Source organism: Natator depressus, chromosome 7 (assembly GCF_965152275.1).
Source record: "Natator depressus isolate rNatDep1 chromosome 7, rNatDep2.hap1, whole genome shotgun sequence".
Lineage (NCBI taxonomy): Eukaryota > Metazoa > Chordata > Testudines > Cheloniidae > Natator > Natator depressus.
Window position 1 is genome coordinate 123,020,764 of NC_134240.1, and position 22,535 is coordinate 123,043,298.

The 22,535-nt window shown below is 64.4% G+C and overlaps 1 protein-coding gene across 2 annotated transcripts; it reads left to right on the forward strand.

The window, feature by feature from the left end:
- The first annotated feature begins 200 nt into the window (after window positions 1-200).
- On the forward strand, window positions 201-12,138 carry ZFYVE27 (zinc finger FYVE-type containing 27). 2 transcript variants are annotated; one of them, XM_074959548.1, is made up of 13 exons: window positions 201-288; window positions 928-1,125; window positions 1,226-1,296; window positions 1,666-1,852; window positions 3,598-3,693; window positions 5,444-5,556; window positions 6,376-6,518; window positions 6,688-6,759; window positions 7,140-7,160; window positions 7,378-7,522; window positions 8,238-8,284; window positions 9,322-9,403; window positions 10,771-12,138. In XM_074959548.1, the coding sequence occupies exons 2-13, from the start codon at window positions 929-931 to the stop codon at window positions 10,833-10,835; spliced, it is 1,239 nt and encodes a 412-aa protein (XP_074815649.1). In that variant the 5' UTR covers window positions 201-288; window position 928; the 3' UTR covers window positions 10,836-12,138. The 2 variants fall into 2 exon arrangements, with proteins under 2 accessions (XP_074815649.1, XP_074815650.1); XM_074959549.1 differs by lacking the exon at window positions 7,140-7,160 and having other exon boundaries at window positions 205-288; window positions 10,771-12,137.
- The last annotated feature ends 10,397 nt before the right edge of the window (window positions 12,139-22,535 follow it).

The window sequence follows — 22,535 nt, forward strand, 5'->3', positions numbered from 1 at the left end:
AGGGGGCGGAGTCAGTCTGGGCTCCCGGGGCGGGGCCGGGCAGTGTGGGGCGGGGCCAGGGCCTGGGAGGGGGCGGAGTCGGTCTGGGCTCTGAGGGCGGGGCCTGGCCGGGTAGCGGGGGCGGGGTCTCCTGGCAAGACCCGCCCCCGCGCTTCCGATTGGCTGTCGGGGGCAATGGGCGGGGCCGGCGGGTCACGTGCTGAGGAAGCAGCGCCGCCAGCCCTGGCGCTGGCCCCGGAAGCGGACGCTGCGGTCCCAGGGTGGGGCCCGGCCGGGGGCTCCGGCCAGGTGAGAGACCATCCCCCCCCCCCCGCCGAGTCTGGGGGGCCCGCGCGGGGCTGGCACCGGCGCGGCGCGGCGCGGCGCTGGCAGGGAGGGGGGGCTCCGGCCAGGTGAGAGACCCCCCCCCGCCGAGTCTGGGGGGCCCGCGCGGGGCTGGCAGGGGGCGGCGGGGCGGGGCTGGCGGCATGTGGGACCCCCGGCCCCCAAGACGCGGCGGGCCCCGGCCCCGGCCCCCTGTCTGGTCTCCCGCCTGCGGAGCCGACCCCGCTCCGGACCCGGTAGCTCGGGCTCTAGGCCGCCGGGGGGGTGGGGCCTTCGCCCTGGCGGGGGGGCTCTGGGCTGCCTCGGGCCTGTCTCGTGCGCGCGCGGCGGGGGGGGGCTGCGAGGGGCCTGCCGCCAGGGCGGTGCCCGGGCCCCTCTGCCCCTCAGCCGGGGGGCTGGCTCTGCCCGGCTGGCTGAGCAGGGCCTGGCCGTGCTGCCCCGGGCCATGGCCCCCTCTGGAGGCTGCTCCCCCCACGGGGGGCCCGTGGGCGCCCTGCCCCGGAACCTCCAGCGTCCCGCAGCCCCTGAGCGTCTCCTCCCCCCGCACCCCCGGCGGGCAGCGCGGCCCGGGGCCGGCGGGCAGGGGCTGACTCCTGTGTGCAGCATGCAGGTGACGGAGCGCGAGGCTGCGGGGCAGGGCCTGGAGGGGGGCCCTGCCCAGCCCGATGCCCAGATGGAGTCGCCCGCCCCCCCCAAGTCCCCGGCCTTCGACCTCTTCAGCCTGGTCCTGTCCTCCAAGCGGCTGGAGATGTACCTGGAGCCCCTGGGGGACGCCTGGGAGGGGATCCACTTCCTGCTAAGGTAGGTGCTGGGCCCGGGCTCTCGGCATCGCCTGCGGGTGGGGGGGCTGCCTCTGGCTCCAGCACGGTTGGCAGCCACTAACCTGGGCTCTGCCCTGCAGGTGGCAGATGCCTCTGTGCTCGCTGCTCACCTGCCTGGGCCTCAACTTCTTGCTGCTCACCCTGACTGAAGGTGAGGGGTCGCGGGGGGGTGGGGACGTGGTGGCGGGAATGGGGAGTAGGCTGGTGGGGGGGAGGACGGGGTGGCGGGGGCTGGGGATGGGGAGCAGGCTGGTGGGGGGGAGGACGGGGTGGCGGGGGCTGGGGATGGGGAGCAGGCTGGTGGGGCAGGGGATGTCATGTCGGCGGGGGCTGGGGATGGGGAGCAGGCTGGTGGTGGGGTGGCAGGGGGCGGGATGGGTGGGGGGCTGGGCAGGTGAGCAGGGCTGAGGGGAGGGGCTGCAAGCATGGGGCTGGAACCGGCTCATGTCCTGGGGCACAGCTGGGAGTGTGGCCGGTTCTGCTCCGGCTTGGGGGCCTTGATGTGGCCTGGCTCTTCCAGCTGCCTGGTTCTCGCTGTGCGCACTGCTGGTCCTGGTGCCCGCCCTGCTGGGCTACCTGCAGGAGGCCTGCCGGGCCCGCCGGCCGGCCCCGGACCTGGCGCGCCAGAGGTACCACAGCGTCCGGCGCGAGGACCTGCAGCAGGTGCGGCTGGCGCGGCATGAAGCCATCACTGAGGTGAAGAGATTGTAAGTGCTGGGGCCCTACAGGGTGGGGTGGGGCGTGGCCGGGCAGGGCTCTCAGGGACTCTAGCTTGGGGGTGAGACACCCGACACCCCCACCCCTCCCCGCCAGGGCTCAGGCCTGTGGAGTGGAGGCAGGGAGAGGCTGAGAGAACTGGGGTTATTTTGTCTGCAGAAGAGAAGAGTGAGGGGGGATTTGATAGCAGCCTTCAACTACTTGAAGGGGGGTTCCAAAGAGGATGGATCTAGACTGTTCTCAGTGGTGGCAGATGACAGAACGAGGAGCAATGGTCTCAAGTTGCGGTGTGGGAAGTCTAGGTTGGATATTAGGAAACCCTATTTCACGAGGAGGGTGGTGAAACACTGGAATGGTTACCTAGTGTCACAGACTCACCGATCGTGCCCACTCTTGGCCCCGTGTGGTCCGTGGCAGGGTGCCCTTTCAGTGAGACCGCCCTTCTAGGGGGTCCACTCTTTCTCAGGATTAAGCCCCTCCACCTCCTGGACCCACACCTCTCTGAGCTTTAGCACCCCTGTCTCTGCCGTGGGCCCCCTCGGGTTGTCCCCTCACTCTGGACCCCCCAGGGCCTCCACCCCCCAAAGGGGACGATTCCCCCTGTTCTCTACACCGGAGCGACTCTCAGCCAGCATAAAACAGGAGGTTTATTGAGCGTTGAACACAGCCCAGGAAACTCTCAGGACCTCAGGCCTGGCCTCCCTCAGCACAGGACATCCAAGTCTCCCTGCACCCAGGGGGGCTCTGCCTGCTCCCTCCCTCCAGCCCAGAGCCCCCTGCTTCCCTGCTGGGCATCTGATAGCACCGGCCCCAAGCCCCCCTCTGTCCATTGTCTTCTCTCCAGGTAAACAGGGTCGCCTGGACCCCTCTCCTCTCGTCTGCCCTCGGGTTCCTCTGCCTTCGGGTTCCGGGGTTCTCTCTTCACAGCCCTTGTTCTCCTGCTGGCCAGAACCAGCTGCCACTGAGCAGGGCCCCCGGGTCACCAGGCCATCGGCCGGGGTCCCCAGTTCCCTGGCTGGTCCTCTGGAACAACAAGCTCCCTCTCCCATCACCTTGTTAAACCGGTAACCCCCAGGGAAACTGAGTCCCACTCCCTCTGCATGCAAACCATAGGAAAACCAAGGGGGGGGGAACCCCTAGGAAGCAAGGAAACCAGGAATCTCCCCCACTTCCTCACACCTAGTGAGGTGGTAGAATCTCCTTCCTTAGAGGTTTTTAAGGCCTGGCTTGACCAAGTCCTGGCTGGGATGATTTAGTTGGGGATTGGTCCTGCTTTGAGCAGGGGGTTGGACTAGAACCTCCTGAGGTCCCTGATATTCGATGACTCCTTTCCGTAACTGCCCGCCACGGGGCAGGGTCCCCGCCAGACAGGCCCTGGGGTGGCTGGGTCCTGCTCGGCAGCCTCTGGCTCTGAGCAGTGGGGCAGCCCCAGGGCTGTCTCTATAGTCCCAGCATTTGCTGAGCCTAGCGGTGCCCCCGGCCTGGCCCTTCCTGGCTGTGTCAGGCTGAGACAGTCCCCAGGAGCCCTGCAAGGTGCCCCTGTGCTGCTGGGCCCGGCGCAGGCGAGGGGCTGCCCAGCTCAGCGACAGGCAGGGGCTGGGTTCATTTCCTGGCTGTGGGCCCCGCTGGGGAGGATGGGACGCATGTCCTGCGCGGGGTGGGGTGGATCCGTGGCCGGGGTGGCTGGGTACATGCCCGGGGTGGGCACCCCCTGACGCTCCCGTTTCTTCCCCAGCCTGATCCACCTGGAGGGCTTCCTGAGCTGGCTGTGCTATGCCTGCGAGGGGGCGTACCGTGTGCTGCACTGGGAGACCCCTGCCCTGTCGTCCCAGTGAGTCTGCCCCTCCTCCCCCGCCCCCAGGGGCTTTCTCCTCTGGTCCTTTCTGCTGCAGGGGCTGGCTGGGGACCCCCTGGAGAGGTTGCAAACCCAGCCAGTGAGCCAGGCACCTGGTGCCCACTGTGTCTGGGAGGAAGGGAGGTGTCCAGGTTGGCTCCCCTGTGTTTCGGGGGGTGGGGGTGGACTCTGGGCATGGAAGAGTCATGGAGCAGGTCCTCAAGGAATCAATTCTGAAGCACTTAGAGGAGAGGAAAGTGATCAGGAACAGTCAGCATGGATTCACCAAGGGCAAGTCATGCCTGACTAATCTAATTGCCTTCTATGACGAGATAACTGGCTCTGTGGATGAGGGGAAAGTGGTGGACGTGTTGTTCCTTGACTTTAGCAAAGCTTTTGACACGGTCTCCCACAGTATTCTTGCCAACAAGTTAAAGTAGTATGGGCTGGATGAATGGACTAGAAGGCGGATAGAAAGCTGGCTAGATTGTTGGGCTCAACGGGTAGTGATCAATGGCTCCATGTTTAGTTGGCAGCCAGTATCAAGTGGAGTGCCCCAGGGGTCGGTCCTGGGGCCGGTTTTGTTTAATATCTTCAATGATCTGGAGGATGATCTGGAGGATGGTGTGGATTGCACCCTCAGCAAGTTTGCAGATGATACTAAACTGGGAGGAGTGGTAGATACGCTGGAGGGTAGGGATAGAATACAGAGGGACCTAGACAAATTAGAGGATTGGGCCAAAAGAAATCTGATGAGGTTCAACAAGGACAAGTGCAGGGTCCTGCACTTAGGATGGAAGAATCCCATGCACCGCTACAGACTAGGGACCGAGTGGCTCGGCAGCAGTTCTGCAGAAAAGGACCTAGGGGTTACAGTGGACGAGAAGCTGGATATGAGTCAGCAGTGTGCCCTTGTTGCCAAGAAGGCTAATGGCATTTTGGGATGTATAAGTAGGGGCATTGCCAGCAGATCGAGGGACGTGATCGTTCCCCTCTATTTGACATTGATGAGGCCTCATCTGGAGTACTGTGTCCAGTTTTGGGCCTCAGACTACAAGAAGGATGTGGAAAAATTGGAAAGAGTCCAGCGGAGGGCAACAAAAATGATTAGGGGACTGGAACACATGACTTATGAGGAGAGGCTGAGGGAACTGGGATTGTTTAGTCTGCGGAAGAGAAGAATGAGGGGGGATTTGATAGCTGCTTTCAACTACCTGAAAGGGGGTTCAAAAGAGGATGGCTCTAGACTGTTCTCAAGTGGTAGCAGATGACAGAACAAGGAGTAATGGTCTCAAGTTGCGGTGGGGGAGATTTAGGTTGGATATTAGGAAAAACTTTCACTAGGAGGGTGGTGAAGCACTGGAATGCGTTACCTCGGGAGGGAGTGGAATCTCCTTCCTTAGAGGTTTTCAAGGTTAGGCTTGACAAAGCCCTGCTGGGATGATTTAGTCGGGGATCGGTCCTGCTTTGAGCAGGGGGTTGGACTAGATGACCTCCTGAGGTCCCTTCCAACCCTGATATTCTATGATTTTATGCAGCTGTAGGGGGATGGTTGTGACAGCCTGTACGAGGGTGGGGGTGTACACTGTGGAGACACAGCCTGGGGACATGGGGGAGGTACATACACTGGGTACGTGGCACGGTGGGAGAGGTGCTGGGGGCTGCGTACGCGTGGCACGGGGTGCGTATGCTAGGCGTGTGTCCAAGGCTCTCCTGCTATCCTGAGCCCTGTACCCTCCTTGCCCAGGTTCTATGGGGCGCTGCTGGGCTCCCTCTGTGTCCTGTACTTGCTGCCCTTCTGCTGGGTCCTCGCCCTGCTCAACAGCACCCTCTTCCTGGGGAATGCCGAGTTCTACCGAGGTGAGAGCCCCCCTAGGGTGCCCATGGGCTCTGGGGGCAGCAGTGGGTCTGACTGGCTGCCAGGGGACAAGTGCCAACTGGAGACCCACAAGCACCCGCATCCTGGCTGGGCCCATGCAGGTTCCCCCTGCGTCTGACTCTCCCCATAGCTACAGCTGCCAGGTTCATCCCTGCTGCCAGCCTCCCCGCTACCCCTCTGCTCTGGGGTCCCCTGTGCCTTCTGTGCCAGGTTCCCGCTGCCCCTTTGGTCCAAGGATCCTGGCTGTGGCAGTAGCTGCTGCTTGGTCCTTCAGGGGGTGACGCTGCAGCCTGGCACCCAACGAGGCCAGTGTGAGGGCAGCCGCTGACCCTGGGCTCAGACCACTAGCGCCCAAGATGCCATCCTGTCCCCTCTGCCAAGCTAGGGACTCGCTTGGCCCCTCACCGCAGGATCGGTCCCTGGGCTGCCCCGGTACCGACCAGATCCGTGGCCCAGAGAGACCGAGCATCTCCCCGGGTCCCCTCCCCGAGTCGGGGAGCTGGTGGTGGGAGTGAGTGCTAGCCGGGACTCTGCCGGGGGAGGGCTGCCTGCACGTGGAACGGCAGGTCTGGGGGGGGCCCTGCTGTCCCAGCCAGCCCCTGTGCTCTGCGGGGCAGGAGGGGCAGCGGCCCTGGCTCCGTGCCAGGGCTGTGGCTGCCCCTCGGCACCATGGGAACTGCTGCTAGGGCCTGGATCATGGCTGGGCTGGGCCCTGCCTGGGGGTGGGAGCTCTGGGCCCCGCCTGGGGGAGGCTGGCATGCTCCAGGTATGTCCCGCCCCGACGCCCCCTCTCTCCCCAGTGCTGCTGGAGCTCAAGGCTGCGATGGAGCAACGCCTCGGCCCCAAGCCCCTCGCCAGCACCCTGGAGCCGGCGGAGCCTGACGCGGGAGCAGAGGGGGGCAGCTCCCTGGTGGATCGGACCCCCACGCCCACGAGCACCGAGGTGAGCCGGCTGGGCTGGGGGCTGTTGGCTCGTGCTTCCCAGCCCCCATCCGGAGCCTGGTCCCTGTGCTGCCCGCGGCCCTGCCCACGGCCCTGGCTTCCCTGGGCTGCCCGTGCCGCTCCCTGCCCGGGTGGGCAGGGCTGTAGTGACTGGGCCTGTATCCTGGCAGGACCTCACGCCCGGCAGCGTGGAGGAAGCAGAGGAGGCAGAGCCTGACGAGGAGTTTAAAGACGCTATTGAGGTGCGTACCCAGCGGGGCAGGTGGGGGTGGGGGGCTCCCCACACACTGGGTGCAGGTGGGCATTGTGTTGAGCGGTGTACCCCCTCAGGCAGCCACTGGAGGGCACCAGTGAGCGAGAGCTGGACAGGGATTCTCACTTTCCCCCTTAGAATGAGAGGGGCTGGATGTGGGGGGGGGTCCTGCCCCCGGCCCTTCCCCACGCCCTGGCACGTGCTGCCCGTGTGCCAGGCAGGCAGAGCCTAGTGCTGCCGTCCCTGCCTCGGGGAGAAGCTGGGGGTCCATGGCTGTCCCAGGCAGGGACACGGGGGGCGGGGGGGGCCTGCCACTGTGTGTTCTGTTGCTACTGCGTCTCCTCTCTTCTCTCCACGCGGCGGGAGAAGGAGACCCAGGCGCTGGCCATGGTGAGTACCAGGCGGGGCTGGCGCTCGGCCGGGTGCTGGGGATGGGGGTGGCACCTGCCCCGGGCAGAGCGCGGCCCTTGTGTCCCTGGAGCGGAACCAGGCCGAGCGCCCCCGCCAGCTCCTGCCCCGTGGCCCGCGGGAGGCTCGGTCAGGGCGAGCTCTGTGCCCAGCCGGGTCCCCAAGGAGCAGCCCCCGGCTGAGTTGGGCTCTCCGGCAGGAGGACGACGACGTCTCCCAGTGCTCCGCCGAGTTCGACATCGGCCTCCCGGACAGCAGCGTCATGAGCAAGAACGAGGTGATCCGCAGCAAGGTGTCGCGGCTGACCGAGCGGCTGCGCAAGCGCTATCCCAGCAATAACTTCGGTAGGGGTGGCGCGGGGGGTGGGCTGGTGAACGCCGGCGGGGCAGGGGGGCGCAGCTGAGTGCCAGCCTGGCAGGAGGGGCTGCCGAACGCCAGCTTGGCGAGGCAGCCCCTCCCCTGCCTGTGTCTGTCAGGGGCTGGGCTGGGGGTGGCCGGGCTGTTGCTGCCCCGGGGGAGCTGGGGATGGGCACTGGCTGGGTTGTGCTGTCTGGGTGCCAGGTCGGCCTGGCCCTGAGCCATGCTGTGGGCAGTGGGGGGCTCCCCCATGGGTAATGGGAGCCCACAGCCCAGGCTGCCAGGGGGATGCTTGGTGCCCCCTGCAGGGCCCTGCCAGCTGGAGCTCTGGCCTCTGCAGCCAGGCTGGAGCCCCCGGGAGATCCCCTGAGCTAGGGCTCCTGCTGGCCTGGACCTGGGGCTTCGAGCTGGGTCCCCACTCTCCCGGGCGGCAGCAACGGGCACGTGGCCCTGGGAGCTCAGGGTGCAGGCAGCTGCTGCTTCCAGAGCCGGGGCATTCCCAGGGGTGCCAGGCAGCTCCGGGGGAGGCTGTGCAGACAGCAGAGAAGCTGGTCTCTGCGCTGAGGCTGCCTTGGGCCAGGGGATCGCCTTGGCCCCTGGGGTGCAGGGACTGGCGCCAGGCTGAGTTCCCACATCCCCCCTGCTGCAGGCGGTTCAGCCCCAAGCAGTGCCCAGCCTGACCCCTCGCTCTGTCTCCTCTAGGGAGCTGCACCCGCTGCGCAGCCACCTTCTCCGTGCTCAAGAAGAGGGTGAGTCCTGCCTGCTTCCCACCCGCTCCCATCTTGCCAGCTCCGCTGTGGGTATCTCTGGGCCCTGGCCTGGCTGGCTCAGCTGGGCAGTAGTGGGGCCTCCTGGCCACCCCGTGCCCTGGGTTGTTGGTGTGTGGGTCATCTCCTTCTCCTTGAACCTGCCAGCACCAGCGCTGCTTGCAGGCCTTGCTCTCCGGACAGTCAGCGACAGGCACCCGCCATCCCCCAAGTGTCCCTCCACAGGGCCCAGCCGCCGTTCCCTGCCTGGCACTTGGCCCAGGCTGCCGCTTGCCTGACCCCGCAGGGTCTGGGGTGAGACAGTGTGAGAATAAGCCACGTTTAGGGTCGCGGGGGGGAGCCCAGCCATGGGATGTGAGGACCCTGGAACCAGAGCCCACACTTGGCCCCAGCTGGGTGAGAGCCCCTCTCCGGCTGCTTGTCCTCACGCACCCGGGTTCAGCTGCACCCCAGACAGCGAAAAGGGACTGGTCTTAGGTCAGGTCTTTGCTGGTGAATTAGCTGGCCCCAGCTGCATGGTCTGGGGAGTGAAATTCACCCCCCTGCCGACCTAGGCCCTGGTGTAGACAGCGTCGGGCTGCCGCTTGGGGAGGTGGGCTACGGTCCGTGCTGGACTGCGTGTCTATGCTGCAGCGCCAGCTCGGCCCCTTTGTAGTGTTGATGTCACCACACTGGGACGAACCCCCCCCCCCCCCCGGTCTCCCCTGCAGCCTGACCCGCACTGTGCCCTGACTGCGCCCGCTGTGCCAACCATAGTGCCGTGCCCAGACAGAGGGGCGCGTCCCCCCGCCTGCCGCGTCTCTGCCCGAGGGACAGTGGTTAGCCTGCAGGCAGCTTGGCCCTGCGGGACCTTTCTTGGCACTCGAGGTGGGTGCCAGAGCCAGGCGATCTCCGTAGCCCGGGTGCCCTCAGCAGGTCCTTGGGTCACAGTCTCCAGCAACCCCTGCCCTGCCCCTGACAGGCAATCGCCTGCCTTCCCCCGGGGGGGGCTGCACACTGACCGGCGTCTCTCTCCCCAGCGGAGCTGCAGTAACTGCGGCAACAGCTTCTGCTCCCGCTGCTGCTCCTACAAAGTCCCCAAATCCTCCATGGGAGCCACAGGTGAGTGGGTGCAGGTGGGGGGGCCTCTCTTGCTCCTGGCGACTCCAGCCCCGGCCTTTCCCAGCAGGGGGCGCTGTGGGGAGGGGGGCAGGGCACTGGCTGGGGGGGGCTCCCAGCGACTCCAGACCTGTCCCATCCCAGCAGGGGGTGCTGTGGGGAGGGGGGCAGGGCACTGGCTGGAGGGGGCTCCTGGTGACTCCAGCCCCGGCCTGTCCCAGCAAGGGGCGCTGTGGGGAGGGGGGCAGGGCACTGGGGGGGGGGGCCTCCCGGCGACTCCAGCCCCGGCCTCGCCCAGGCAGTGGGGTGGCAGCAGTGCATCGGCGCTCAAGTAGGGATACCAACTTTCTAACGGCAGAAAACCAGCTCCCTTGCCCTGCCCCTGCCCTGCCCCTTTGAGGCGCCCCCCTCCCTCCATTGCTTGCTCTCCCCCACCCTCGCTTGCTTTCACTGGGCTGGCTCGGGGTTGGGGTGCAGGAAGGGTGAGGGCTCCAGCTGGGGCTGCAGGCTCTGGGGTGGAGCTGGGGGATGAGAGGTTTGGGGTGCAGGAGGGGGCTCTGGGCTGGGGCAGGGGGTTGGGGGGCAGGAGGGGCTGCAGGCTTCGGCTGGGGCGGAGGGGTTTGGCATACGGGAGGGGGTTCCAACCTGGGGCAGGGGTTCGGGGTGCAGCTCCCAGTTGGCAGAAGGGAAGCTCCCTGGCTCCGCGCCGCTCCTGAAAGCAGCCGCCAGGTCCCTGCAGCCCCTAGGCGCACTGCATGCTGCCTGTACCTGCAGGCACTGTCCCCGCAGCTCCCATTGGCCACGGTTCCCGGCCAATGGGAGCTGCGGAGCTGGTGCTCGGGGCTGGGGGCACATGTGGAGCCACGGTGGCTGCCCCTATGCCTAGGGGCCGGACATCCCGGTGGCTTCTGGGAGCTGTGCGGAGCCAGGGCTGGCAGGGAGCCTCCCTGAGCCCCGCTGCGCCCCGACCAGACTTTTACCGGCCTGGTCAGCTGCCATGGTCTCTTTTCGACAAAACCGGACACCGGGCCGCCCTAGCACTCGGGAGCGTGCAGCGGCGATTGCTGGCTCCTCTCCCTTTGCGCTCTGGTGCGGGAGGGGCTCTGCTGGGGGCCATGGTGCAGCCGATCTCGGGCAGGCTGGGGAGGGGACAGGTCTCTGCTAGCTGGGAATGATGGGGAGGGTCTCTGGGCGGGATGGAAGTGATGGGATGTGGGGGGTGCAGTGATGGGGCATGGGGGTTGGTGTTGGGGGTGGTTGGATGGTGATGGGGGTCTTTGGGAAGGGCGATGGGCAGTGATGGGGGATGATGGGGGTTGGATTTCTGGGGGGGCAATGGGGTGGATCTCTGACAGCTCCTTTCCTTCCAGCCCCAGATGCCCAGAGGGAGACGGTGTTCGTTTGCTCGTTGTGTAACCAGGCTCTCGTCAAGTGAGCGGAGCCCCCAGCGGGGGCGTCTCCGGCTGCCTGTCCCTGCTGCTCTGGGCAGGAGAGCGCCAGGATCCTGCGTCGCTGAGTCCCCCCGCTGGCCCATGGCACTGGGTGGCTGCATGGGCCCCACTGCTCTGTTCCCTGGAGCTTTGCTGTGGGGTCCCGACCGGGGCAGGGGACTGAGGCCAGCCACCCCTCCTCTCTGCTCCGGGGCAGTGCCTCAGGGGCCTTGGCAGGTCAGGGTGACTGTCAGGGTTTTGCAAAGCCAGAGGGGTAACCATATGCACAGTGCCCTGTGCTAGCTAAGTCCCCCACAGCCTGCCCCGGGGCTCGGAGCAGACCCTCCTCGCCCCCCAGGGCTGGGCTTCCTCCCCGCCTGCAGGCAGATGGGAGCAGGCAGGAGCCAGGCTGTGCTCAGCTGGGCAGGGCGGAGTGCAGTGGGTGGCTGGAATGGGCCATGGGGGAGGGCAGGGGGAGTAGAGGGCCTGGCGTGGGGTGGCTCTCGGCTCGCACTCTGCATGCTGGGCTGCTGGCTTTGCCCACAGTGGTGGGTGCTGGTTCCACTCCCGTCACCTGGGGCCACAGCACTCCCCTGCTCTGCTGCCGCCCTGCCCCACGGAATCCGGGCAAAGGCTTCACCCCCCATGGCCCTGGGGGGCTCCTCTCTCGGCAAGGGGGGTTGGGTGTCTGCTGCTGAGAGTGGGGGCTGGAAGCACTGCAGGGCCAGGGCGGAGCGAGGGTCTCACGGGCAGGGCGAGGCCCACCCCCACCGCCCGTTCTGCGCTGACCCCTGCGTACGTGGGCGTTACTGTGTGTCTAGCTGGAGCTGGCTCCTGTGTCCCCCCGTGAGGGATGGCGGGGCCCCTGCAGGCCCCCTGGGCTGCACATGCCCTGCTGGGGTAGCTGGCACCTGCTCTGCTGTGGGGGGGGCTCCCTGCTGCCCGGTGAGCCGCTGGCAGCAGGCTCCAGCCTGGCCCTAGGGCAGCATCTGCCATGTTGCAGGTCATGAGAAGCAGGGTTAAAAGGGGGGCTGCTGTGTGGAGACCTCCACCTGCTTTGTCCCGTGGCAAATGCCCTGGACCGGCACCAAAGGTACGGGAGCAAGGAGAGCGCTTCACGCCTGGCCAGGCTGGCAGCCCAGGGGCCCTTCCTTGGGCCCAACTCCCGGGTGCCAGGCATAGCTGGAGCGAGAGGAGACCCGGGGGGCAGAGGGGCTAGCCGGGGCGGTTGCTGCTGCTGTGCCAGGGTGTCCCCCTCTCTGCCCTGGGCTGCTCAGGAGCAGGGTGACCACGGCCGGGTCCCAGGAGACTGGGGGGTGGATGGGGGGCTGTCAGCATGAAGCTCCCTTCAGCTTCTGTTCTGCCTATTCCCCCTCCCCCTGTCCTTAAGGACTCACAAGGGAGGGGGGATAGTCCAGCCCTTCCCCCCCCCCCCCCCCCCCCCCGCTTTCTCCACCACTTAGGCCCAGTGTCTGACTCTCCAGTTTGAGTTTATTAACTTCTGGCCCCACGGCCTGGGCCCGGTACCAGTGCGAGTCCTGGGGAGGGTGTGGTGTGAATGTGGCTCCTCTGTTTACACAATGGCAGCTTCCCCTCTGCTTCTCTTGCACCCGTTGGTAAATGATGTGACTCACTTTCCCTGGCTGAGTTGGCACTAGTGAGAAACCACCTGTCCCGGTGGCCCTGGCCCTGGCCCACTGGGCAGGTCCCTGCTCTGTGCCTCCAGCCCCCTGGCCCTGGGTGAAGGTGGGGGAGCTCTGCGGAGGACTGTGCTGTTAGGACCAGGGGACCCTAGTTTTCCATGATAACCCCACAATAAACATGACTCTGCATTTCTCTGCTGTTACGCTGACTCGCTGTGTGTGTTGCCCTGGCCCCAGGTGGGCGCCCTCGGCCGGATCCGGCAGGCTTGGGTACGGGGGTGCTGCAGAATGTTTTTATTTTCTCACAAAAGGTGAAAAGTCCAGATTCTCTGCAAACCCCAAATGTGTGTGTTTTCTTGGCCCAGCGGCTTGCTCGGACCCCTGGTTATTAGTCAAGGGGGGCTGGGTGGCTGGGCTGCCGTCTCCTTGCCAGGCGAGGGGGCTTGTGCAGAGCTGAGCAGTGCTGGTGCCGGCTGGGTGGGTCTTCCCCTAGCACCCGTGTCTCTGGCCGGAGGCCAAGGGCCGGCTCCCAGGGTGCTGTGGCGGGGAGGGGGCTTTGCAAGCTCTGCAGGAGAGGAGCCCCCCCCTTCTGCCAGCCTGGAGCTGGGGGTGAGGGCTGAATCCTGAGGTCTCTGCCTGCAGCCCCCTGGGTCCAGCAGAGAGATGCCCCAAGGGGAGCCAGGCACCCCCAGGTTCCTTGCAGTGCAGGGACTCAGCCAGCGGGTGACCGCAGGGGCGAGGAGGGGCTGGAACAGGCGTAGCCGGGCCTCGGTTAGCACCGAGAGCAGGAAGTTACAGCCTGGCCCAGCTGGGTCCGGCCCAGAGCTCGCGGCCCCTCTGTAGTCCCAGCCCAGAAGAGCTTCTCCCTCTGCCTCCAGCAGCCCCCACTTAACCCCACCTGCCCTGCCCCGCCCCTGCCTTTCTCTCCAGCTGGTTGCACCCGGCTGGCTTCCGGTGCAGGGGGGGGGGTGCATGGGTGTGTCTTGCTAGGTGCCAAATGTCTGGGCAATTCGGTGGCCATTGTGTTCTGGACTGTCCGTGGAGATGGGGCCTAGACAGCCCGGGGTCAGTCACACCTGGCTCTCTGCAAAGAGCAACCAACCTTCCCCCCACACCTAGTTACCCATGCAGCACGTAGGGGAAACTGAGGCACACAATATTCCTACAAAACATGAAAAATTCCCAGACTGTTCCCTCCCAAACTGGTGCATTCATTAGCCTTGTTCTGTGCCCTGCTACCCCCAAGCCTGGTGTGCCCCAGGCCCTGGTTCACAGGCTTGGCTCTAGCCCCAGCGCAGGTCAATCTCCGGCCCAGCCAATGTCCCTCTCAGCCTGCCAGCCCCCGCCTTGCTGCTTCCTGTGACCTGCTGGAGCCTCGCTCCCTCCCCGGCACGCCTCGTGTACAGCAAAGCGCCCAGCTCTGTGCAGGGCGTAACCCCTGGAGCTGGGGAGGGGGCACTGGCTGCATTGATGCTCCCGCAGGGCGCCTGGAGAAGGTGTTGCTGGAGACCTGCCCAGAGCGGCCGATGCAGGGGTGGGGCAAAGGGGGCAGCTGGGGCTGCGGGGCCTTGGCCTGGTGTCACGGAGTGCCCGGGCGATGCTCTGGAACTGCTCCCCATGAAGCCAGTCAGGACTCTGGGGCAGTCGCCTTCCGGTGAGCAGCCTGTCCGCAGGGCAAACAGCTCACACGGCTTCCACCTTCCTGGGTCTGACCTCGGAGCATTCAGCATCCTCTGCCCCTCCGTGTGCTTCCACAGCGAGACTGCTCAGGCGGGGCTCCTGGGGAAGCCAGAGGGTCCTGCACCCCAACTTCGCAGTCAGACGGGACTCTCAGCCAGCCAGTAAAACAGAGGTTTATTAGACGACAGGAACATGGTCTAACACAGAGCTTGCAGGTGCAGAGAACAGGACCCCTCAGCTGGGTCCATTTTGGAGGGCAGTGAGCCAGACAACCACGTCTGCCCTTCACTCCATGTCCCAGCCAGCCCCAAACTGAAACTCTCTCCAGCCCCTCCTCCTCTGGGCTTTTGTCCCTTTCCCGGGCCCAGGAGATCACCTGATTCCTTTGTTCTCCAACCCTTTAGCTCTCACCTTGCAGGGGGGAAGGGTCCAGGCCATCAGTGGCCAGGAAACAGGGTGTCGGCCATTCTCTGTGTCCAGACCCCTGCACACACCTGCCCTCTAGGGCTCTGCAGTGATCATACACCCTTACCCACCACCTAGATACTTAAGAACTGCATAAGGGAAATTGAGGCACCTCCACAATATTCGGAGGAACCATTAAGAACAGTCCCACTTCGTCACATCTCTCCCCCCTTCGAGATCGAACTGAGCGGGGTCACTTTAGGCGGTGACCTGGGGAAGTTTGAAGCCACCAACGTTCCCATGGATGCCCCAGCGTCTCTGCCATTCCTTGGTAGGAGTTACACCAGGCCCTTCCAGTTTCACGCCCTCCCTTAGGTCGGGGGTGGTCGATAGCACTCGCAGGCCGCATGTGGGAAGGTTTCTGCGGCCCGCCCTTTTGCCACCCCAAAACCCCAGGGGGTCAAACTTGGATTGGGTCTTCTCCCCAACAAGCTGGCCAAACACAGCCACTTGGTTATAGGACTGTTTAAGTTTCTTAACAGCTTTCACTCCATCTGAGACCTTCTCAAAGCTATCCACACTGGGTCTTTCAACAGGACAGTCAGTGGATCCATTCACAACAGAAAATTTCTGGCTGTTAGGAACTGAAACTTTCTTGATTAAATCACTTTCACACCCTTCAGTTGCAGTAAACTGCTTGCAAAGACTCCATGAGGATTCCTTTCCCTAGGGCTTTTCTATGCAACAATTCACCCCTCCCAGAAATTCTGCTCTTACCCTCTTTACCTAGGGCTTGCTCTAGAGGAACACATTCCTGAGCAACAACAGACTCTTTCTGGGTCTCCCTTACATCCAGAATTACCTATGGCCCGTCCGGTGGATTCCTACACAATCCCCTTTCAGGCAAACTGACAGACTTCCTAGATAAATGGTCAGAAGCCTTCTCCTTCCCTTTGCCACACACAAGTTCAGGAATCTTTTCCTTCTTGCTACAGGTTTCCACACCCTCCATAGGTAACACAATCACATCACCTTCACGCTCTCCTTGTGCCCTGGCTAGGATCTCACCCTGATTAGACAGAGTTGCGACACCCTTTCCCAACCACACACGAGCAACAGGCAAAATACAAGCACCAGAATTGTCTGGTCTCTGGGATTTTACATAGACACTAACTGGATGCGACCTAGTTACAGGGCCATTCTCCTGAGCAGACACAAACTTAGGACCATTCCCTTCCTGGGCTTTAGCTGAATCCAGAACCAGCTCTGAGACAACTGCACAACGCTCAACCATCACAGGCTGCAAGGCCCCTTCTGTCTGCTCCACAGACCAAGAAGAGCCGGACACACTTTCTCCTTTACCAGACACACAGCTTGGGATCTCATTCCCCTTGTCCCAGCACACAAGGCTGATCACAGACACCTGCTTGGAGATCAGGGTAGCTCCCTCCACAGGCAAGTCAATACCTCTGACAGGCACAGGCACGTTTCCTTCACTGTCCCAATTCTCCACCCAGCTAACAGGTAAGGTCCAGGGACACTCATCTTCCACTCTCCTCGCCTTCCCACCCTGCTGACTAGACAAAGCCATCAGATCACAAGGCTGCCTAGGCTCATCCAAACTTTCCTTACCAAGCACCTTGCCACTCCCCACAGATCCCCTCCCCTGCCTGTGTCTCCCCCCACTCAGCTGGGGTCTCAGCTCCCCCTGTGCTCAGCACTGCCCTTGCTGTGCCAGTGGGAGTAGGCAGCGAGCTCGCTGCTTTCCTCACTGCATCAGAGCCAGCGTGAGCCCCCTCTCCGGAGTGCAAGGGCGCAGGGAGCATCTCTCTGTCCCACCCAGCCCCAGGGGTCTGCTTACAGGCAGGCAGGTAGCCTGAGCCTAGCGGCTCCTCCCTGCTGCCAGCCAGGTCATCTGCATTTTCACTGACCATTTCCCTCTCCACCGATTGGTTCCCTGGATTCAAATTCAAACCCTTGGCCGTTACAGGAGCAGGGCCTGGATCCTGTCCCAAAGAGACACAGTCACCCCCCAACAGGGTCTCGCAGCCGATATCCTGGAGAACCCCAACAACCAGCCAGCCCCACCCCTCCTGGGTCTGCACAGGGATCTGGGCCATAGGCAGGGCGAGGGGCTTCGTCCCTGGGACCCTCACCCAGCTCACACAGCCCCTCAGCATCTGAGGCTGCACCACCCAGGGCCTGACAACAGTTCTCTCTGTCCCAGGATCTCGCCACCCCAGGAATGTCTCCCCATTGACCATCACCTTCCGCTCCCACTGGGGGTCCGAGGGGCCTGGCCCCAGGAAACTCCACACAGACATATAGGTTGGGGTCAGGAGTGGGAGCCTGTCCACCTCCCCACCCATCTGGCCGACAGAGTCTATGGCCTTGGGACCCAGCAAGGGAGCTAGACACCGGGGCTTTTCCGCAGGGTCCCCCTGGTTCAAATCTCCAGCCTGCTCAAAGGCAGTGAGGTGGGCATCCACATCCCCCCCCCCCTTAACCAGGGGCAGCAATTTAGTCTCGAGGTTCCCTGCGGAACTGGCCCCCCGGGGTCTATCCCCACTCACCCCGGGGAGGTTCCCTAGGCCTCTCCGCTCCCCCCACCGCCAGTTCATGCTGCTGCTGCTTCTGCAGCTCTTTCTCGGGCTCTCGCTGTCTCTCCAGTCCTCTTGCTCTCTCGGACTCAGCTCCAATCCCGTCCATCTCCGATCCCCGGATGGGGAACCCGATCGTGAAGACCCTCGTCTGGTCGGGGACAGGAGTCTTGGCGATGCCTGGCTCCCACTCCAGCTGCTCCCAGATCCTGCTATAGCCCCATTTGGGGTCAGGAATCTGTCCCTTAGAGCGGTCATCCTCCTCCAGCTGCACGATTAACTGTGCTTTGGTGAACTTTCCAATGCGCAACCCTCTCTTTTTGCACAGGGTTACAATGTCCTTCTTAAGGAGACGGTGACAGGCCATCACTCCGCTCTTCCCAGGTTGTTGTGGACTCACAGGCCTGTGTGCTCTCAGCTCCCCACGGTTTCCAGGAGAACCCCTAGTGTGCCAGCCCAACTCAAGGTCACCACCTCTTTGCCAGGGTCGAGTGGCAGACTCCTCCGCCTCTTGGACCGCTCGCTGCAATCCCCAGGGGAACACTGTTACTGCAAAAGTCCTTCTCTCTGGTCACACAATCCTAGGGGTTAACCGCCCCCTGAAACCGTCTCTCTCTGAATCTTCAGCACGCCTAGTCCCCATCAATCCCCCTTTGTTTTACTGCTCCCCAGTCACTTACTGCAGGAAGCGCCATCCACGGGGTGCAGTAGATCCCACCGCTGCCACCAGTTGTCACGGAGTGCCCGGGCGATGCTCTGGAACTGCTCCCCATGAAGCCAGTCAGGACTCTGGGGCAGTCGCCTTCCGGTGAGCAGCCTGTCCGCAGGGCAAACAGCTCACACGGCTTCCACCTTCCTGGGTCTGACCTCAGAGCATTCAGCATCCTCTGCCCCTCCGTGTGCTTCCCACAGCGAGACTGCTCAGGCGGGGCTCCTGGGGAAGCCAGAGGGTCCTGCACCCCAACTTCGCAGTCAGACGGGACTCTCAGCCAGCCAGTAAAACAGAGGTTTATTAGACGACAGGAACATGGTCTAAAACAGAGCTTGCAGGTGCAGAGAACAGGACCCCTCAGCTGGGTCCATTTTGGAGGGCAGTGAGCCAGACAACCACGTCTGCCCTTCACTCCATGTCCTAGCCAGCCCCAAACTGAAACTCCCTCCAGCCCCCCCTCCTCTGGGCTTTGTTCCTTTTCCAGGCCAGGAGGTCACCTGATTCCTTTGTTCTCCAACCCTTTAGCTCTCACCTTGCAGGGGGGAAGGGTCCAGGCCATCAGTGGCCAGGAAACAGGGTGTCGGCCATTCTCTGTGTCCAGACCCCTGCACACACCTGCCCTCTAGGGCTCTGCAGTGATCATACACCCTTACCCCACCACCTAGATACTTAAGAACTGCATAAGGGAATTGAGGCACCCCCACAATATTCGGAGGAACCATTAAGAACAGTCCCACTTCGTCACACCTGGTCCCCAGTGGGGGTGTCTGTGCCATGGGGACCTGCACAGGCCTTGGCATGGGCCAGTGGATGCTGATGGTGCCAGCGTTTCCAGGGGCAGGTGGCCCCAGCGCCAAGCGAGAGCAGAGTTCTAGGTCTGGCCTGTGGCCCCCACCTGCCTGTTCATTGGAGCCAACGTGTGAGGGAGACAGGGCTTGGGGTGGCTGTGTGGGTCAGCCCCCAGCTCCTGCCACAGCCCCCCAGGTGGTGGTGTCCCTGGACTCAGCCGGTGTTTCCTCGCCTGGCGTGAGGCATCTGCCTCTTCCCCCTTCAGTGCCCACCTGGGTGCCAGGCCTGGCTGTGCGCGGGCTGGGCAGCTTTGGCACCGCGTGCTGGGGCAGCCGGGCTGTGCTAGGGCCAGGCCACAGTTGCTGTGTGATGCTGGGTGTTGGCAGGATCCTTGGGTACCCACCGGCCGGGGCCTTGCCACGGAGCACAGAGATCTGCCCCCACCCTGCCAGCAGCCAGGTCCCCAGTGTGGGAGCCGCCTTGGCAGCACCCTCTGCCCGTGTCCCCGGTGCTCTGGGCCTGCCGCGTCTCTCCGGCTTGGGGGGGCAGGGCCATTGGGCACAGGGCATTGTGGTGCCTGCAGGGCAGACGGCTGCAGAGCAGGAAGCCGAGCCGGCGGGGCGGGTGCCCTTTGCTGGCCAGGCCTTGTGCCCTCCTGTAGCCATGGGGTCCCCTGCTGGGGCCTTGCTGGGGGATGGAGTCAACTTTGTGGGTGCTCAGGGCCTCAAGCACCCATGAAGAAGAACTAAGGGGTGCTCAGCACCCATGGGGCTGGCCAGGGCTGCTGCTCTGGTGGCCCTGGGGCTGGCCGCCAATCAGCTGCTGAGCGGGGCTGCCCGGCCACTTGCTCCTCTCTGCCCCCTTCCCCCCTCGCTGCCCTTAAGGCAGGAGGGGGCAGACAGGAGCAAGCGGAGGGGGCGGAGCCTGGATTCCCCCCTCCCCCGGGGCCACCCCACTGAGCAGGAGGGACAGGAGGGACCTGGCACCTGGGTTAACCTGCCCGACACACCGGAACTCGCAGGCTGGGATGGGGGGAGCCCCGTCCTGGGGGGTCTCTGGCAGGTGGGTGGGGGTCTGCGGGGTGCCCGGCAGGCAGGGGGAGGGTAGCCATCAGGTGAGTGGGGGGGGGGTCCTGGGGATGCCCGGCAGGCAGGAGGGGTTCCCAGGGGGGCCTAGCGGGGGGAGGGTTCCTAGGGGTGCCTGGCAGGGGAGTGCCCGGCGGGGGGTGGGCAGGGGGTGGCCTGCAGGCGGGTGGGGCGGAGTCCCCGGGGGTGCCCGGTAGGCAGGGGGGGTTCCCGGGCCCCTAGCGCTGCTCGGCCCCGAGGAGCGGGGCGTAGCGCGGGGGGCAGGGGTAGGAGAACATGAACTTGAGGGCGAAGCGCATCTCCCGGTTGCCCCGCTCCCAGCGGTACAGGGCCCCCAGCAGCAGCCGCCCGCCCAGCACCAGGAAGGGGCGGCGCAGGTCGGCCAGCTGCGGGCAGGGGCAGGCGGCCGCGTTCCGCATGTGCAGCGCCGGGCGCCGGGGCGCTGCAGCAGGCCCCGCTTCAGCAGCTTTTTTTTTCGGGGCGGCCGCCAGGCGGCGCTCACCGCCCTCCGCCCGCAGCTCCCGGAGCAGCGTCTTCAGCACTGCGGGGGGAGCGGGGCCGGCTCGGAGCTGCCCCCGGACTGCCCGGGGCGCCCACAGCCCCCCCGGCTCCGCCCCCCCGATCCGGCCCCCCGGCCCCGCTCCCCATTGCCCAGCCCCCCCCGGGCCCCACTCTCCCCGGCCCCCCTGATCCAGCCCCCTCGTGCCCCCCCTGCTCCCCACTGCCCAGCCCCCCCAGTCCCTCCCCGGCCCCACTGCCCAGCCTCCCCCTACCCGCTACCCCCACCCACTGCCCAGCCCCCCTTATCCAGCCCCTCCCTCCCCTGGGACAAGGCCTACCCAGGCCGATCTGTGGGGGGGACACCCCGGGAGCCCCCTTCTCCCCACCCCACTCACTGAAGTCACTAGTACACATCTGCTCCATCATGCCCTCCGCCTTGTGCTCCATCTCGCACTGCGGGCAGACCCTGCACGCTGTGGGGATGGGGAGGTGAGAGGCCTGGCACAGGCCCCCCCATGTGACTGTGTTCCCACCATGTGCCCAGCTGTCAGCGACCCCCCAGGGCAGAGCGCAGGGAGCCAGGCTGGCAGCAGGAGGGGATGCTGCTGCCAAGGTGGGCAGAGGGGCTGGGCTGACGTTTCTGCCCCAGGGAGCCCGTGCGGCTGCGGGAACAGAGCCAAAGCCCCAGGCTGAGCCGGTTCAACCCCTCTGCCCCAGGGACCATGGCAGGGTCACTGCTGCCCCCTTCCCATCCGTCTGTCTCTCCAGCGCAGCCCCACATGGGGGGCACCAGGGGCTCTGCAGCAGCCCTGCTTGGCCCCGGGCAGGGTCTGCCGGGCATTCAGCCTGCCGATGGGGCTCTGAGCCGTGGGTATCAGGGCCGAGCGGGCGGCGCTGGCACTGCGGGCGGATGCTCCGCGACCCAGCCCTTCCCGCTGTCCCACCCCGTTACCTGGTGGTGGGGTGACCTGTCCCCCCCGTTACCTGGTGATGGGGTGACCTGTCTCCCCTGTTACCTGGTGGCAGGGCAGTGTGTCCCCCCTGTTACCTGGCGGCTGGGTGGCCTGTTCCACCCCCACATTACCTGGTGGCTGCGGAAATGGAGGGAGGCCCAGATGGGGCTCTGGCCTCCTGTCACAGAGTCCCCGGGCGATGCTCTGGAATTGCTCCCTATGAAGCCAGTCAGGACTCTGGGGGAGCCGCCTCTCTGTGGGGCCTGCTTTAGCTGTACCTTAACCAACCTTGGGGGGCAGGGAGGCCAGAGCCGCATCTGGGCCTCCCTCCATTTCCCCAGCCAGCTCCAAACTGGAACTCTCCCGCCCCTCCTCCGGCCTTTGTCTCTTTCCCGGGCCAGGAGGCCACCTGATCTCTTTGTTCTCCAGCCCCTTCAGTTGGCACCTTTGCAGAGGAGAGGCCCAGGCCATCAGTTGCCAGGAGACAGGGTGTCGGCCATTCTCTGTGCAGACACCACCACACTGGCCCTCTGCTCTGCAACAATCACACCCCCTTATTCCCCCACCTAGATACTTAAGAACTGCATAGGGGAAACTGAGGCACCCACACAGTATTCAGAGAAAGCATAAAGAACATTCCCACTTTGTCACACCTCCCTGCCCCCAAAATGGACCTGGCTGAGGGGTCCTGTTCTCTGCACCTACAAGCTCTGTGTTAGACCATGTTCCTGTCGTCTAATAAACCTTCTGTTTTACTGGCTGGCTGAGAGTCCCGTCTGACTGCGAAGTTGGGGGCAGGACCCTCTGGCTTCCCCAGGACCCCGCCTGGGCGGACTCGCTGGGGGAAGCGCACGGAGGGGCAGAGGATGCTGAATGCTCCGAGGTCAGACCCAGGAAGGTGGAAGCTGTGTGAGCTGTGTGCCCTGCAGACAGGCTGCTCACAGAGAGGAGACTTCCCCAGAGTCTTGCCTGGCTTCGTGGGGAGCAGTTCCAGAGCATCGCCCGGGGATGCCTGGCAGGAGCATTGCACAACTTTAAATGAGCATGTTCCCTAATTGAGCAGCGACGTAACTTTGAATCAACGTTAGGCGGGAGGACGTTAAGTGAGGAGTTACTGTAGTTTGTTTGCTGACCAGGTATGTCCTTTCTCTGCGGCTCCTTTGTGCTGCCATTTATGGGCAGTTCTCTCCTTCCTCTACCAGTTAGGTAATTTGCATCAACACAGAGGCTTCCTGTCTTGCTTTTGGATCCAAAGCCATCAGCAGAGCTCAGAGACTTAGAAGGGACACAATCAACTTCCACCAGAGTTTTGATTTCTTTTCACTTTCAGCTTCTGC

Excerpts from the sequence above, each read along its gene's own strand:
- ZFYVE27 (XM_074959548.1), top strand. The coding sequence starts at position 929 with ATGCAGGTGACGGAGCGCGAGGCTGCGGGGCAGGGCCTGGAGGGGGGC. Across the intron at positions 3,694-5,443 it reads ACCCCTGCCCTGTCGTCCCA|GTTCTATGGGGCGCTGCTGG; the intron begins GTGAGTCTGCCC and ends CTCCTTGCCCAG. Across the intron at positions 7,161-7,377 it reads AGACCCAGGCGCTGGCCATG|GAGGACGACGACGTCTCCCA; the intron begins GTGAGTACCAGG and ends GCTCTCCGGCAG.